Below are 18,564 nucleotides of genomic sequence, written 5' to 3' on the forward strand. Positions count from 1 at the left end.
TGGCTACATATCTCAAATTCACATAGTCCTTAACAAGAAAAATGTCCAAATAAGAGATGGAATCAACACCAAATTCAAAGGTGAAGTTCAAGAAATCAGTTTAACTGGAAATTTCTTCCACAAACATCATAGCTTGTTTTTTATCACCTTTAAAGATGATAAAAATGTCATCCAAAAAGCTTGTGTACCAGATAACATGTTGTTTAAAGCTATCACACTTGAACAAATATTCCTCCTCCCAAAAGGCCATCACACTATTCGCAAAACACCCTCAACAAGGGGAACCCATCGCTACCCCTGATTTTTGTAAATAGTAACAATCATTGAAAAAGATGAAGTTATTGGAAAGGACAATGTCAAGTAAATACTCAATTAAGTAAAATATCCAAAGGCTTAAAAGGAATGGAACAGTCCAACGTGTCTTGAATCAAAATTGACTTTAATAAAGAACAAAAAAATAAAAAGTAGAATATTACATCAAGCGCTTTCGCCTGGAGTCATACCAGGCTTTATCAAGATGAACCATCATTAAAAATTCAGTGCTTAAATAGCTTCTAGTCCAAATCATGTGACTAGAACTCCAATTAATAAAATATGCTAATTAGCCATTAAAACTAGCAAACCACCAGGTTATGTTAGAGTCTTAAAAAGTTGCTTTTCAATGCTGTCAAAATTAAAACAAGTACATCAACATGACCAGCCAAACTTGTAATATTTTAAGATAACATTAAAAATTATAAAAAATTCATATGTGCCTAAAAAACCATTCAAAAGTTGTGGTTAAAAATTACTGCCCATTAAGTACAAAATAAGCAGTAGTTAAAAAATTGTTCAAAACAAGACGTTGTCCATGTTGTTCAAATAAACACAACTACCAAGAAATAAACATCATAACGTAGCCCTCCTCAGTTTTAAAACACTCATGATGCTAACACTGTCATTCAAACCAGGGGGTTTAGTTGCATTTAATTTAAGCTGCCACCATAATTCCTTATATTCCAATCGGGCCTCCCACTCACCCCCTCTACTATCCTGCAAGACTTGATCTAATATAAAAAACTTAAGTTGCATATTGGGGCATGAACCAAGATGTTTATAAAAAGCATTGTTTTCCTTCTTCTTAGAAACATCATAGAGGTGCTCATATATCCTTCTTCTGAGTGTTCTCTCAGTTTTACCCACATGAAAACTGGAGCACTGTGTGCAAAACCCCAAATAGATGACCCCTTTAGTACCACAGTTGTGAGAATGCTCAGCCTTAACTCTAAACCTCCTAGATGGAATAAATAATGAATTTTCGTTGAGCACATAAGGACATTGTTTACATGAGCTACACTTATACGTGCCAAATTTCGAACAACCCCTTGTGGAACCAAAACCAGATTCACCCTCAAAAAGGCCCTTAAGATTCATGTCTCTTTTTCTAATGAAATGGGGGCGTTCCTTGACGAATTGTTTGAAATTGTTGTGATGTGGAAGTATAGGCCAATATTTTGTGATTAACTGCTCAACCTTCAGTGAATCCCCAGAAAAGGTGTACACAAAGCTATTCTGGTGTTTGGTCTGTTTAGATTATTTAAAAAGGGTTTCATGAGTCACCCCACTACCTAAAAGAGGGTAATACACAGTCTCCCTGCCTGCAATTACCTCCCAGCTAAATCATTAACTAAGTACACTGGGTACCCCCTTTCATTGAAAAGTTGCTTCAAATAACTGACCTCATCAAGGAAAAACTCTAATGTACTACACATCCTAGAGGCACGTATGAATTGCCCTTTCACTATCCCTTTCTTCTGGTGAAAGGGGTGACCACTATTGAAGTGCAAATAAGAGTTAGAGAAAGAACTTTTCCTATATACTTTAGATTGAAAGGTACAATTAATAACATCCTTAAAAAGAGCAACATCAAGATAATTCAAATAATCACTGTTAACACTGTGAGTAAATGCTAAAAAGGGGGTAGTAGAGTTGATATAGGCCATAAATTCCAAACATTGGTCCAAGGTACCATCCCATAAAAGGCAGATATCATCAAGATATCTTTGATAGTGGATAATATGTTGAGCCCAAGTTGTAGAAAAGATGAATTTACTTTCCCAGTGGTGTAGTACAATATTGGTGTAGGTGGAAGCACAAGCCGTGCCCATTGCTACACCCTTCTTTTGTTTGTAGAAATCACCCTTAAAATAAATAAAATTGTTGTCCAGGACAGTTTCCATGAACTCAACCAATAATCCAATCATGTTAGCCCCTAGGCTAGATTCAAAAGTTAAAGTGTCATTAAACCATTCCAAGCCCACATCATGAGGAATACTAGGAAATAGCTCAACTATATCAATAGTTGCCATCAGTAAATCTGGTTTGTAAAAATTTTTTTGAATGCCAGAAAGAAAGTCCCATGAATCTTTACAAACATAGGGTAAATCAAATGCAAATTTGTTAATGTTAAAATTAATGAACTTACCTAAGGGCTCTGTTATCCCACCAGCCCAGACACAATAGGCCTAAAATTTAAAGGATCTAAGCCCTTCTGCATTTTAGGAATTCCAAAAATTGCAGGTGTCCTAGGATTTTTGACATACAAATAATTATATAATTTTTCATTTATCGCACCCTGCAGTAAATGATCCATGAGTGCATAAGAAATCTTTGAATATGCTATATTTAACTCATTCCTAGATATCAATTCATAACGCTCAGCATCCTGCAACATATTGTGAATGTAGTTGTCATATGTCATGCTATACATTAAAACTACACCCCACCCTTATCCGGCTTCATCACCCGGATGTCCTCCTCTCAAAGCCTTCTTACCAATTGACTAAGCTCTTGTCTAAAGTTGCCAGATGGAATGTGAGACTTGTTCAAACAGAAGTCTCTTATGTCTCTCTCTACCAAGTCTTCAAATAATTTTAGCAATGGATTTAAAGGTGGGTTAAATGTGCTGAATCTTGTGAGCCCATTATTGATCTGAGTCTGACCTTTAAAAAAGAAAGAAAGGTTCAGCCATCTAACAAAAAGTTTTAAATCAACTAAAATAGTACATAGATCAAGTCTGCATGAGAGTACATAATGAAGCCCTTTAGTAAAAAGCTCAAAAAACTCATCAGTGATTGTAATATCAGTAAAATTATAAATAACAAAATTGTCCTTTCTAATTAAGACAAAATTGTCATGTACCCCCTCCGGGGTTTCATGAACGGAAATTCTAATACAGTCTTCATCTAAAGCCCTTATATGCGTGTTCTGTTTCAAGCTTGAGGTTGGTGTAGGACATTCCTCCCCCCTGGTCTGCCTGGGGGATAGTGAAAATCCGATGGTCCACTTTGACTGTTTTTTTGAGCAAGCCTCTCACTTCTCCTTGGTACGTCTAGTACAGGATTAGGGGCATTATCATTAAAAACAGTATCACTGTTGTGATTGTAGGAATGCCTAGTATCCTGCCTACCCCTACCAACCAGTGGGTAGGCTTTTCCATCCCTGTATTCTGTGAGGTCACGCTCAAACTTCCTGATCTTGCGATTCACTATCTTTAAACAGAAATTGGTAAGTACATGCCCCAATATGCAACTTAAGTTTTTTATATTAGATCAAGTCTTGCAGGATAGTAGAGGGGGTGAGTGAGAGGCCCGATTGGAATATAAGGAATTATGGTGGCAGCTTAAATTAAATGCAACTAAACCCCCTGGTTTGAACGACAGTGTTAGCATCATGAGTATTTTAAAACTGAGGAGGGCTAAGTTATGATGTTTATTTCTTGGTAGTTGTGTTTATTTGAACAACATGGACAATGTCTTGTTTTGAACAATTTTTTAACTACTGCTTATTTTGTATTTAATGGGCAGTAATTTTTAACCACAACTTTTGAATGTTTTTTTAGGCACATATGAATTTTTTATAATTTTTAACGTTATCTTAAAATATTACAAGTTTGGCTGGTCATGTTGATGTACTTGTTTTAATTTTGACAGCATTGAAAAGCAACTTTTTAAGACTCTAACATAACCTGGTGGTTTGCTAGTTTTAATGGCTAATTAGCATATTTTATTAATTGGAGTTCTAGTCACATGATTTGGACTAGAAGCTATTTAAGCACTGAATTTTTAATGATGGTTCATCTTGACAAAGCCTGGTATGACTCCAGGTGAAAGCACTTGATGTAATATTCTACTTTTTATTTTTTTGTTCTTTATTAAAGTCAATTTTGATTCAAGACACGTTGGACTGCTCTGTTCCTTTTAAGCCTTTGGATATTTTACTTTGTTCTTGGTTTGGATCTGCTTTGTTTTAAATACTCAATTAACTCTATCTCATCTCCCAGGGAGCCCTTTTTCAATAAAAACTCCCTGACCCAAGCGATGCCCAAAGTTTGTGGTATCACAGTGTACAAGTCCTTAACATCTATAGTTAGGAAATTGTAGTCAGCTAATTATATTTATATTTATATGTTATAAGTATGGGATTGTTTATGATGTCATTATTGTTGATGTCATTTCCGCGTGACATTATTGCTGATGTCATTTCCTTTTGGAATATTTTAAATTGATTGTTTAACTGTTGTCCTGTGACTGAAGAAGTTGGATTACTTGTTCAATGAAAGCACTTACATAAACTTTTTTGACATTACCACTGGCCTTGTGTGTTCTTTCATCAGTTTATTGGTTTTGTTTTTTTTCTGTTTAGTTTGTTTTATGGCTAGTGGTTTGTCTCCTGCTTCTCCTAACATGTTTTCTCTGGATTCTAATGGCCCCATTGAGGCAAATGCCATGGGGAACCTCACAGCTTTAATTCAACAACTTTCTACTAGAGTGGATGATTTAGCTGTCAAAATGGACTGCTGTTGTGCTGTAGCAGTCAGCAACAGTGTTGCTGGTACAGGGAATCATCCTGTGGTTTTAAACCCTTCTACTACTGCAACCATTTCTGACTTACCATCTTTGCCTCCTGGACAAGTCTCTACACTTAATAATCATGCTTCAATTGTATCTCAAGTTAGCAATGGAAAAACATTTGGTAATGTAGTATTGCCTTCCCTTATTATCTGTTTGAGTGAACCAATGAGTTTGCTCAATGGTACTGGAACACATGCTTCTACCGACAATGGTTTATCTCACAGCTTAACATTGTACATTGTTGACAACTTAAAAACTTTTGCTGTTGAGCTATATAAATGTAAAAAACTACAGCTTGAAATACTATATCTCGAGGAATGCATTTCGAGAAATCAGATCCCCAAAGGACTACGCCAATGGAGATTTCCCCTTTCCATCAAGAACTTTTAAACCTTTTTGATTCACAGGGATGTGAATTTTTGCAACTATTAGTCAGGAATTATAAATCCGAGACTGATGTTTTAAAAGCAGAATTAATTGAGTTGGAATATGTTATAACAGGGGATACAGACTTTGGTAGATATAGATTTGACTACCAAAGCATATATTCCAGCATTGACAATGCCTTAATAAAACTGAAGGTCACTTAAATCAAGAAATTAGAAAGGGATCATTTAGATTATCTTAATAGAAGGGCATATCCACTTCCTTCTAGTTCTATAGACTCTACGAGCTCTAATAATTCTTTGAGCACCCCTAACAGCTCTGTGGTTGCTTCCAGGACTGGAAACAACATAAATATTCATGAGAATGCTGTCCCTGACATACGGCACAGTGAAGGGCTTCGTGAGTGTTCTATTAATGCTGGAAATGAAGGCTCTTCTGACAACAGTGGAAATCAGGGTTTTTAGAATCCTGTGAGACAGGATACTCAGTTTAAGAACACTCGCCCTGTAACCAACAGACGACAGAAGTGGAACAACAGGAGGAGGAGGTAGTGCATTGTGTAGATACTTCCACTACTAATTCCAATGCAGTTTTGAACAATGCATTGCCTGGACCACAGATTGCAACAAATTTTTCAGGTGACTTTAAAATATATAATTTCTCTTCCTACATTCTCTCTCCTTAGCTTATTGACTTTTTAGCTAAGGGACTTACATTCATACCATCTAGAAGTGCTGATTTGGCAGGAACTTTAGTTGATTTAAAAACCTTCACTCGTAAATTGAATTTAATTTTGTTATTAGGCAATAATGAGTCTGTACTATAGAATTTCAGTGTGCCTAGTGTATTTAATCCTGTCTTGCACAACACTATTGCTATGTTTGAAAAAGTTTGTGAGTTGGACATCAGGCATGCTTTATGTTGCAATAATCGAATGCTTGCAGATGTTAATGCTACCACTGATCAGATTTATGCTTTAAATGAACTTAAGAATGCTAATGTTAGGATCTTAAAGCCTGATAAGGGGGGTGGTCTTGTTTTTATGAATCAAGATGACTATGTTAATAAGATCTTGGATATATTTAATTCTGAAGCTTATGTTGAATGTTCACTGAATGAGTATAATGGGGCATGTCAACGTGTTAGATCTCACATTAATGATTTATTCATTAATTCTAGGGTAGATATAAGTATTTTTAACTATCTGAACATTCTTTCTCCCACCATTCCAACTATATTTGGACTTCCTAAGCTCGACAAAAGTGAAGTCAATCCACCATTGTGCCCTATTGTTAATGGGAGAAATTGTTTAACATATGGCTGTGCAAAATATGTTGACAGTCTTTTGCAGAAATATTTAAAAACTGTACCTCAAATATGTCGCGACTCCTGGGATTTCCTGAAATGTTTGAACTCCCTGACCTTTGTAGCTGACTACAATTTCCTAACTATAGATGTTAGGGACTTGTATACTGTGATACCATAAACTTTGGGCATCACTTGGGTCAGGGAGTTTCTACTGAAAAAGGCCTCCCTGGGAGATGAGACAGATATAATTGAGTATTTACTTGACATTGTCCTCTCCAATAACTTCACCTTTTTCAATGATTGTTGCTATTTGCAAAAATCAGGGGTAGTGATGGATTCCCCTTGTGGAGGGAGTTTTGCGAATAGTGTGATGGTCTTTTGGGAGGAGGAATATTTGTTCAAATGTGATAGCTTTAAACAACATGTTGTCTGGTACACGAGATTTTTGGACAACATTTTTATCATCTTTAAAGGTGATAAAACAATCTATGATGTTTGTGGAAGAAATTTCCAATTGAACTGATTTCTTGAACTTCACCTTTGAATTTGGTGATGATTCCATCTCTTATTTGGACATTTTTCTTGTTAAGGACTATGTGAATTTGAGATATGTAGCCAGAATTTTTAGGAAGGCTACATACTCGAATAATTTTTTACATTTTGAGAGTAACCACCCCTTTTATCAGAAAAAGACAGTGGTTAAGGGGCAATTAGTGAGGGCAGCCAGAATGGTCACCCTCAATAAGGATTTTTTGTTGGAATGTGAACACTTGAGAAAGATGTTTTAGCTAGGTCCTACCCTGATGATCTTTTAAGCACTATTATTGTTATAGGTAGTTGTTAAGAGGCGGTCTGGTTGGTTTAAACCTTTGTTGGATGGAGAATCAATTACCCCTGACAACACTCATATACATGCCCCTGATGAGATGACTACACCTGTTGACAACAGTGTGAATTATACACTGAAATTTAGCACACCTTATTTGTTAGATGCTGGATGATTAAGGAATATACTCACTAAGAACTGGTGTTTGCTAACTGAAGATGTTTCAGTCAGAAAGAGGTTGTCTGATGGCCCTAGTATGATATTCAGACATGGCCTTAATCTGAAGAATTTATTAGAAAACACTAATGTTTATCACAGTGCTAGATGTGTTATGTTCAAATGTGGGTGCTGTAGAAGTTGCCATCTCATAAAGGTGTCAAATAGGTTCTGCATTTCTGACACCATTCATTATCTGAAAGGCAGATTTAATTGTGAAAGGGTTGGGGTTGTCTGTATCGCCTTATGGCAATACTGTGCTGCATCTTGTATTGGTAAGACTGAGAGACATCTTAAGGAGAGAATTTACGAACACCAATACAGTATTGTCAGGGGTAATGGCAACAATGCTTTGGCTAGACATATCATGGAACATGAGGGTCACTCCTTTGAATACATGGTTATTGAGCAGGTAACAAAAAACAAGAGAGGTGGCCCATGGCAATTAATTTTAGAAAGTAGAGAATTGTATTGGCAGTTGAAACTTAATGCTTCTGCCTATCCAGGTCTCAATGAGTATTGCTCTTTGAAGTGTATTTTAAAGTTAAAAGTGCTTCAAAGATGAATAAGTTTTGTTTGGGAGGCATTATTTTACAATTGGTGTATATAAATTATTATTGTTTAATATTATAGCTTTATTCATAGTAGTATTATACAAACAACATATTTTTATTCATATTTATTTTTTTATAAGTATGGGATTGTTTATGATGTCATTATTGCTGATGTCATTTCCTGCTGACATTCTTGCTGATGCCATTTTCTTTTGGAATATTTTAAATTGAATGTTTAAATGTGGTCCTCTGAAGAAGTTGGATTACTTGTTCAACAAAAGCTCTTACATAAACTTTTTGGAGATTACCACCAGCCTTGTGTGTTCTTTCATCAGTTTATTGTTTTTGTTTTTTTCTAAATGTGGCCAAAGCCTCAAGTCCAAGGAATTTGCCATACCATGCTATAACATTTACAGAATAAGGAACATTCCTTCTTCTTATGCACAGCAAGAAATGACTGGAGTTTCCCTTCTACCAAGTCTACTGTCTCAAACAAAATTATTGAAAGTTGTATTTTATACAACTGTGAAAAGATTAAACAACCTACCAGGGATGAAAACTTATTGGCTGTTATTAATCAATTTAAGATGCAACTTTGGTGTCCCAATTGGAAAATCAGATCACTATTTTATTCACTGTGAAACTGAAATTAATAGTGAAAAATGTGTTAGACTGGGTATACCCCTTAGGAAATTTTAAAGAACTGACTTTGAGTCTATAAATAAGTAACGTATGTCTCATCAGTGGAAGAGGCAACTGGAAGGAAAGTCAATTGAAGAAAAGTGAGATACTTTTAAGGTAAATTAAATGCATTAATAAACAGGCTTATTCCTGCTGGTGTGGCCAATCATCACAACAAATGTTTATCTTCATGGTGGACAAAAAAATTATCACAACTGAAAAATAAACAAAGGTGCTCTGGAAGAGCTATAAATGTACTTTGGGTGCCTCCTTCGAATATAGCTATAATATTGAAATAATTCCTTGAGGAGTTTCTCTCTGAAAATTAGAAATGAATATGAGAATTGATTAGTCAAGAGTATTAAGAAGAATTAGTGTTAAGTATGGGGCCCCAGTTGTTGCATTCCCGGTTAAACTAGCAGATTTATTTGCTGAGAAACTGAGTCTAAGGATTATAAATATAAGACAGGTAGTAAGTCTGATGCTTGTCCAGATATCCCTTATGAATTACTTTCAAAGGTGTTGGGGGAGCATTAAAAAGTGCAGCCACAGGCTCTGAAGTTTTAAATGGATGTTTTCTTTTGGGCACAACATGTGTCTTGGTATCATCCCTTCAAGTACTCTTTCAACAATACTGAAGAACGGATATGTTTCCAACAAAAAATCCCTGGGTAACTACAGACCTATCAGTTTGACCTCAATACCGGGTAAATATTTTGAGCAAGCAATTTGTACTCTGCTCCAGGGAGACATTGTACAATGGACTGATATATATCAAGTTGGTTTCCTATGGGGAAGATAACGTTTAACTAATGTTATCCAGTTTTATGATAACATCTGTTTCTCAATGGACTTGATCATTGCTAGTGACATCATTTACCTGAATCTGGTGAAGGTCTTTAATTTGGTCCCGCAAGACAGAGTATTTGATGTTATGCTAAAACACAATATGAATAGCTACACTGCATGCTGGACAGCCAATTGACTATCAGGAAAGAAATTTAGAATGAGAATAGGGCATTCTTTTTCAAAATAAGAAATGTTGATTTGGGGGTCCCCCAGAAATCTTTTCTCGGTCCTATGTTGTTTGGGATATTTATGTCTGAGTTCCCAGAACTTGGCTAAGTAAACTCACTGATGACACTAAGGTGGGGAATAGTAACTGTGATGTTCCCACTTTGGGCTAGTAATCAAGGAGCCTGAATCCTCACCACTGGCACTGGAGAGGGACATTCATTTTGAACAAAAATGGATACACCCAGTATTTCTAGATGCAACTCTCTACATCATGCATAATTTCCCTTAAGAGCACAGAGGGAACACAGCCACTCCAAGGGCTGGTTTCCCCTCTCCCTCCAGATCCATATTAAGACTCCCCACTGGCACAGCTATAGAGCTGAGTCCTCAGCTGAGTGACTAAGCCAGGTCCACTACCACTTTCTCTGCACAACCAGTGCTTCATGTCCCTGCTCCAAGTAGCTGATACACGCACATACTTTGAGATTTGATTTACACACACACACACACACACACACACACACACACACACACACACACACACACACACACACACACACACCTGGAAAAGGCTGGCACATATTTATTAACTATGTCCCTCTACTGACCAGACTATTAGGTAGTTACTGCCACCAGGCACTCCAAAGCCAGCTACTCTAAGGCTTTTACAAGGGTACCCAATTATACTGAGTGAAGTTAGTATAAGTACAAATGGTAGTTTGACCAACAGCAAGGCTTTCAGGAGTAGCCAGAGTTGTCACCAAATATATATATCTACTCTCAGAGATTAAAATATTCTCTAAAGGACCAGCCACAGTGAAATGTTTAAATATATTTAACAATAAATAATAAAAGAATATGAATATACTAAATATCTATTTACAATAAACACCAGAATTTCAATACACAGAAATATTAAAATAACACAGATGAATAGATTCACACAGCTACAGAAAAACAGTACTTAACTAATCTCACTATATTTTCCTGACTGATCTAAGGAATTATTCCTGGTTCATTTACCACAGCAAGGCAAGATGAAGTAGGTGAGTTATTCTTCTTTGTCAGGTTCCAAAAACAGAATGCTCTGAGACTTCAGTTTAGGTTAGTATTAAAACATAATTTTTAGTGATGGATTACAGAATGACAGCACATACATCTGGTCATTTGACATCTGGTTCCCATGCTACCCCCTTGGCTAGAAGCTGCCAGGACTTAGCACATATGTGTCAATAATACATGCACATAGAGCTTGCTAAGATCTGTTTCAGCTTCTGGAAGTCATAAACCAATTTCAAACCTCCACCCTCCCAGAATAGCAATTTGTTCACCCCAAAGACAATACAGAAAGCTTCCTAGTACAGACCTATTGTCTCTGGCTGCATTGAGAACTGTAAGATACATTTTTATTGCCTAGACCCAGTAATTTAATTTCAGAACATTTTTCAAAGTTAGCTGCAGCTGGACTGAGGTTAACCCCTTCTCATCCTATATATTTTGTTACAATATATTCATTTCAACAGTCACATTGCATACATCTAATCAGTTGCTACATGCATGTATATTTCTTTTCTGTCCAGAAGGACCCACTGTTGATACATTTTAAATGCAAGCAAACCTCACAAATACATTTTCAGCACAGGCACCTGTACAAATCAGTTTGCTATACAAATGACATATAATTCTTTACAAAATTCCAGCTAGCTGTGCTGGCATATGTACACATCCACTGCCCTACTTCTCCTAGCATAGCTTGCAATACCTCACATTGTCACAATAACAAATATGCACCATCATAATAGAGTGCAGAATTATCTAGACATTTTATTCAGGTGGATCACCAAAATGTGATGCAATTTAATGCCACGTAGTCCAATATGATGCATTTTGTTTCTCGAAATAACCATTATTCTTACACTCTGAATAATGACATTTTGACATTAGTAAGTGTGATGAGATATTTAGGATACATGGTGAATGTTGGTCTGGACTTCAATCATATCAAAACAGAAGTAAGAAACTGTTATGGTCTTTTAAAAGACATCGTCTTGATTGCACTTTTTAGCCCTAGTATACAGCCTATTATAGAATACAGAAAGTCATTTCAGTCAACAAGCCAAAAGGTTGTTATAACATTTGCCAAATAAACATACTTGAGACAATCCAGAAGATGGTCACTAGGCAAATGAGGGGATTCAGTTGGCTATATGCTTTTAAGAAGTGACTTGATTCTTGTGTACAAATCACTAAGAAATGAGGATTAGCAGTTCTCTTGGTGTTACAATTTTGGGACATATTATCAATACCAGAAGTAAAAATCTATATGTGAAACTGCTAGCTGTTAAAACATCAGTTAGGAGCAGGTACCTTCATCACAGAGCAGGAACATTATGGAACTCTCTCTCCCTAAATATGTAAGGGAAGTGGGTAGTGCAAACGTTTCAAGATCCTGATAGGTAAATGGTATAGAATGTTTGTTTATATTCCTGGTCTAACTGTTGGCAAACTCTTAAATCGTTCCTAGGAGCCCTGAATTTGAATTTCTTCTACATTGAACACTGAACATACGTAAGCTCCATCCAAAACTACTATCATTGAACAGAAAGGATTGAGGTTCTTTTCTGAAAGAATGAAGATATCTCATTTGCTATCATGGCATGTTAGAGCAGCCTTAGACAAATGTGAACTACTTGCACCACTAGAGTATGGCCTATCCCCTATTTGACCCTGTATTACAAAAAAAAAAAAACACATCTTAAAATCTCTTTCTAATAAAATCTGCTCTTTCATCATCATCATCATTATCATCATCATCTCCTCTCTGTATGAACATCACTGCAGCATCTTAGAAAAATCAAACTGGCTAGCCAACCAAGGCAGAGTAACCCTCCTTCCTGGCTCCAATGTCTTCAAACTTCTACACCAAGACACACACCCCCGAATTATGAGACTAACTTCATCCATCCCACAGTACAACTGAAGAAACCAATCCTCTAATGGTCCTACTCTCATAATTCCATCCACTAACCATCATTCCACAGACCACAGCTTCTCATTTCATGCATCTAAACTGTGGCAGTCTTTGCCACATGATTTTACTGAAGGCAGAGACACAAACAATAAAACATTCCAGACATCGGTTCAAACTGCACTTAACTGAACAATATAAGTGCACATGTCAGAACACAGGCCATTTCACCTAACTCCCATTGCTACACTATTACATTAATCTCAGAAAATCTTGGCTGCTTAATTTCCTAAATTCACCAACATATAAACTCATACCTTTTGCTTCCCCATCTGCCTTATCCATTCCCTGCAATATATCTAATATCCACTTCTCCTGTTATTAGCAATTCTGTTGCAGCTCATAGAATTCTACAATTTCTACTTTCTTCACTGCTAAAATTTCCCTCCAAATGTATATATGTACTATGTCCATTCTTTTGGCTGGACCATATTTTCCTTATTTATAACACCTGTATTTTACATTGTATAGTGCTCCTACTTTTTAAACCTTCTTGTAAATATGTGTAGAATGAATGAATGAATGAACAGATTGGTATGTTTGAGCACCATAAATAGCAAACACCTGCATATTGTTGTACTATACATGACATCAGATGAAGCAACCAAACTCCTACCAGAAGTACTAAACTGGTTCCACAAATCCTATAATGTTGAACTGCTGAATTATGATCCTTAGAGATTTCAGTATCTCTTGGAATTCTACAATACTAGGCAGCCTCAACAATAACCTTTCTGCTCTGTGCTCATAACTATCCTTACTAATGAAGATTCTAGAAGAAAAGCACAAAATAAAACATAATACAATAGACAAACAAATTGCAATAAATAAATAAATAAATAAATAAATAAATAAATAAAGCACAAACTGAATAAGGCTGCTCTCATTGCCTATGTAATATCCTTATATCTCTCGAACTGTGAAGATGCAAATCCTAAACCTGGTCCCAGATATCATAACTCTGGCATCACACAACTTAGGAGAATGGATAAAAATTCAACCTGACCATGCACAAAGCATATGCAAAAAACAGAATTGATTCATACATGGATAGACCACAATAATCCAGATATACTGACTATCAGTGAATCCTGGATTAAACCATCTATTACTAATGAAAAACAGTTGTGTAGGAACTTAATATAAAAGTAGATGTTGAAATAAATGACTGTTGCAGTAACACTAACAAATGGGATGTATCTTGCCAAGCATACTGCATGCCCAGCCAGTATGGCAATGCTTATGTGTTCCTTCCTCACATGCCATACGTGTAACATTAAGACCTAGGAACAAGGGCTGAATGAATCCTTAGAGCCTTTTTTCCCCAGGAAGATAATAAGGCTAAGTACAAAGAGGACAGGCTCAGTAAATAGAAGGAATAGAGGGGAAATAATATGCAAATAGGGAATTTACCTTGGCCAAAAGAAAAGGAAGAACAGAAAAGGGGGGTGGAGAGTAGGTGGGGTCTATATTACGTGATCAAACAGTCAAATGTTCAAACATGTAATAATCGACCCCTAAATATCGAACCGTCAGAATGTCAAATGGTTCAATGGAGATCTCTGTACAGTGTGGACATGGAAGTTTTCCATTGTCTGCACTGTAGTGCGATCTCAGAGTTGGTATATTTAAGTAGCGGGGGTTGTAGGGGTGCAGGGGGCTTTTTTTTTTTTTTGCCGTTTGACATTGCAGCTTTTCGATATTTAGGGGTCGGTTATTATGTGTACAAACATTTCACTGTTCAATCACGTAATATAAACGCGGTAGGTGCATATACTGCAATAGTGATCTATTTGTATATCTACTGTTATAGTAAGTTCATACACAACTGTACCATATTTGGCATCAGATCATTTGTTATAGTAATGCTGGTAAGTTCATATACAACTGTACCGTGTTTGGCATCAGATCACTTGTTATAGTAATGCTGGTAAGTTCATATACAACTGTACCGTGTTTGGCATCAGATCACTTGTTATAGTAATGCTGGTAAGTTCATATACAACTGTACGGTGTTTGGCATCAGATCACTTGTTATAGTAATGCTGGTAAGTTCATATACAACTGTACCATGTTCATCATTAGATCACTGTTGCAGGAACATTGACAGATGCGATGATTCCCAAAGCTTTTATGTAGATTAGGAGGGTTAAGAGGAACCAAACTAGAGTCCAGTAACTCTTGAAGAATGGTTCTGCTAATCCAGTTTTGGCTCTGGAGAATGAATTGATTTTGTAATGCTTAGTAAAGGTGTGAATGGAAGACCAAGTAGCTGCTTCTGAAATGGACTTAAGAGTCTGACCCTTTGAAAAAGGTCCCAGAAGAGCTCTTGTAGAATGAGCTTTAACACTGTTGAGAGAGATCTACCATGAAAAGAATAATAAAAAGAGATGGCAAAAGATACCTATCTGGAAATATTTTTGATGCTGGAAAACCCTGTTTTTTTTATCAAATGAGATGAATAATTGTTCAGATTTTCAGTTTCTTTTGTCTTATGCAAATACAATGTTATTTGTCTGTGCATATAAAGTAAGTAAAGGATCTTTTTCCATTATTTTGAGGTTTAGGAAAGAATGCAGAAAGATGAACAGACTTGTTCAGACATTTCTGTGACCTCCTTAGGTATAAAGGATGGGTTTGTTCAAAGGTTAAAATTATCAGTGTGAAAAAATGAAAAAAGGGAACAGACACCAAGGCTTTTAACTCTGAAACTATTTTAGCAGACTTAAAGAAGAAAGAGGAACTGTTTTCCATGTATCATATTAAAAAAAAGACTGAAGAAGCTGGTTTGAAGGGTGTAAAGCTAATTTGTCAAGCACGTATTTCAGGCCCCAGAAAAGAGAAATAGATTTTCTGGGTGCCCTGATGTGTAGGACACCTTTTTGGAACCACTTGGCCTCAAAGTCTGAAGACATAACTGGGTGTATAGAAGGACAGAGTGAGATGCTTACACATGCAAATTAATTGAACTGTATGCTGGATCCAGACTGAGCTCATACAAATATTGGAGGATTACAGATATACCTACCTGAATAGAATCCAGTCCTTTCTTATGGCAACAAAAGGAAAATATTTTCTATTTAGATATATTTGATTTTCTGGTTGCAGGTTTTCTAACCTCCTTTATTATGTGTAGCATGTAGAATAAATGTGCTTAAATTGAATTAAAAGTTTAATATTTGAGCTATGAGTTTGTTGGGTTGAATTAAAGACCCCTTCTGTAGTGAGAACAAGTCCATCCCTTGGGGTAATGAATTCTGATGGCCTTTGGCCAGCTGAAAGAGAAAAGAGGACCAGTAGTGTCTAGGCCAAGGGAAGAGGATATCACTAAGAGAAATTTTGGATTGTCATTCTGAGTTTTCAGGAGGACATTTTTGTGTAAAAGAGTAAAAGAGAGAAAAAGCATACAGGAATTTTCCTTTACACGTACAGGAGAAGATGTCCATTGCCCAGGCTTCTTTGTAACGTGTCCCAGAGGAAAATATTCTGTGTTGATGGTTCAGACTGAAGGCAAATATATCTATCTATGGAATAACTCACTGGTAGAGAATCTGTAGGAAAACCTCCCTGTTCAGCATCTATTTGTCAGGGTCTGCCCTTGATCTGCTCAGGCAATATGCCAAGTTGTTCTGTTCTTATGGAATGTAAACCACTTGGAGAAAAAACTTGTAATGAACAGCTATGTCCAAAGCCACCACTGTTAGCCTGCACAGTGGGCAAGAGTTTATGCCCCTATTTGTTGATGTACCACATAATAGCTGTGTTCATTGTCAGAACCTAAATTGTTCCTGGGAACCAAAGATGATGAAGTATTGGACAGCCAGAATCAATGCTTACATTTCTTTTAAGTTTATATATTATCTGTCTTTTTTGACCAAATTCCTTGCAATCTGATTCCATTTGAACAAGATCCCCCAACCACCATCTGATGTATCTGTTGAAGCAGTCTGATATGAAAAAGAACTAGATTCAATTTGAGGGATCCACAAGTGAAGCTCTTTTTTCATGAACAGCAAAAGAACAGTGAGGAAAGAGAGATGATGACTGTACTAGGCCCAGATGGATTATAAGAAACATTGAATTTTCCTCATGTGCAGTCTGACAAATGGGATCTGGAGAGGATTCATTCCCATGGATGTCAGAATATGTCTTACAGAGACCAGAGAGAGGTTTATCAGGGATTGAAAGTAACCTGTTTAGAATATAATCTTATCTGAAAGAAGAAAAACCATTGTGGGAGAATAGTACATTCTCAACATGAAGCTCAAGGCAGAAGTCCTGGAGGAAGCATCTGTAACATCATATGCATGCTTAAAATGTTATGCTACTTGAGAAGCACATGTTTTCATGGTGGATTTAGTCGATGTCAGGAGTATTTGTCATAACTTTGTTCATATTGTCAAAAATGAATGTAAGATATCTTAGCATGTGTTTCCAATAATTAATATGTTGAAAAGCTAAAGCAGCTAATGTATGAACTTTTCTGTGATATCTACCCACAGTTCAACTATCCCCATCATTAGGAAGAGCACTGGAAGAAGGAAAAGCTAAAAGGGCTTAACAACATATGTGAAAACAATAGCCTGGTCTGATACTTGTTTTTTATAAACATATATCTGTGAATTAGAGGCTTTGTAATACCTGCCAGACATTCTGGATGCAGGTGGCTGTGACTCCCAAGTTAGAGAAGCAGAAAGAAAAGTGTCTTCCAAAGCTTCAAGAACTGGAGGGACAGGAGAAGGCTTGGGAACATCTATATGTAACAGATTACCTCTTTGGTGACTCAGAGATCACTTTGCCTTCTCAACAAAATGCTGCACCATTTTCTGAATGGTTTCCTCAAATAAGAATTTGGAGGTGCAGGTGGCACACAGGTTAAGACTGTAAGCTGTAGTTCCTGTGGTACAAGGTTTGATTCCTTCTGCTCACATTTGCCTACAGTTTGGCCTTGTGCAAGTCACCTAATCAAGTAGTATTTAGGGGCTCCTGGTAAAACTCCTCAATGGTCCCTTAGACTGCAAGCCTAGTAACTACCTATGAACATAAGATTTTTTTCTAGATTTCAGTAGAAAATGTTAATTTATTTGACTATAATTTTATAATACATATTAAGAAGAGATGTTTATCTCACTCCTTTGACTTCATTATCAGTATAATTTTTCTATGTTGAAGTACTAATAAAGTAACTATTACTTATAATGAAATAGTTTATTAATTGAAAATTTGGCAACTCAAAATACTAAGATTGTGAGCTACCAAAAACTGTATGGCATTATCAAACTTCTGAAAGTTTTATAAAATTCTGCAATCAGTCCATCCAGTCTTGGTGCTTTTTTGATTGATATGAGCTTAATACCTTCTAACATATTTAGTACAGAAACTGAAATTCCAAAACAAAAAAATCCATATGTTGCCAGTTCTCTTTACTAAAACTGGTTGTGATATATCTGCTGTCAAAATGCTTGTCTGGTTGAGAAATAATACCAAAAGTTTTAAAATACTTGAAAAAATATTTGTTATGCTTGTACTTCCTCTCTTCATGGCTTATTGTTGTAAAATATCATTCATTTTCATTTGCAATGTGTAATCAGACAAATGTTGATTTATAAGCAGTCACTTCATTCTTTCTCTTTCTAACGTTTTACAGTTCTATTT

General features: G+C 36.2%; 1 protein-coding gene across 1 annotated transcript in view; it reads right to left on the minus strand.

The window, feature by feature from the left end:
• Positions 1 to 18,564, minus strand: part of GUCY2D (guanylate cyclase 2D, retinal) — a 1,710,150-nt gene that overhangs the window by 65,346 nt on the left and 1,626,240 nt on the right. The window contains exon 15 of the mRNA XM_044076324.1: positions 2,815 to 2,981. Within this exon, the coding sequence (XP_043932259.1) occupies positions 2,815 to 2,981 (167 nt within the window). The remainder of the gene's footprint in view (positions 1 to 2,814; positions 2,982 to 18,564) is intronic.

The sequence above is a fragment of the Protopterus annectens genome, chromosome 7.part0 (genome assembly GCF_019279795.1).
Source record: "Protopterus annectens isolate FY-2018-M chromosome 7.part0, PAN1.0, whole genome shotgun sequence".
Lineage (NCBI taxonomy): Eukaryota > Metazoa > Chordata > Ceratodontiformes > Protopteridae > Protopterus > Protopterus annectens.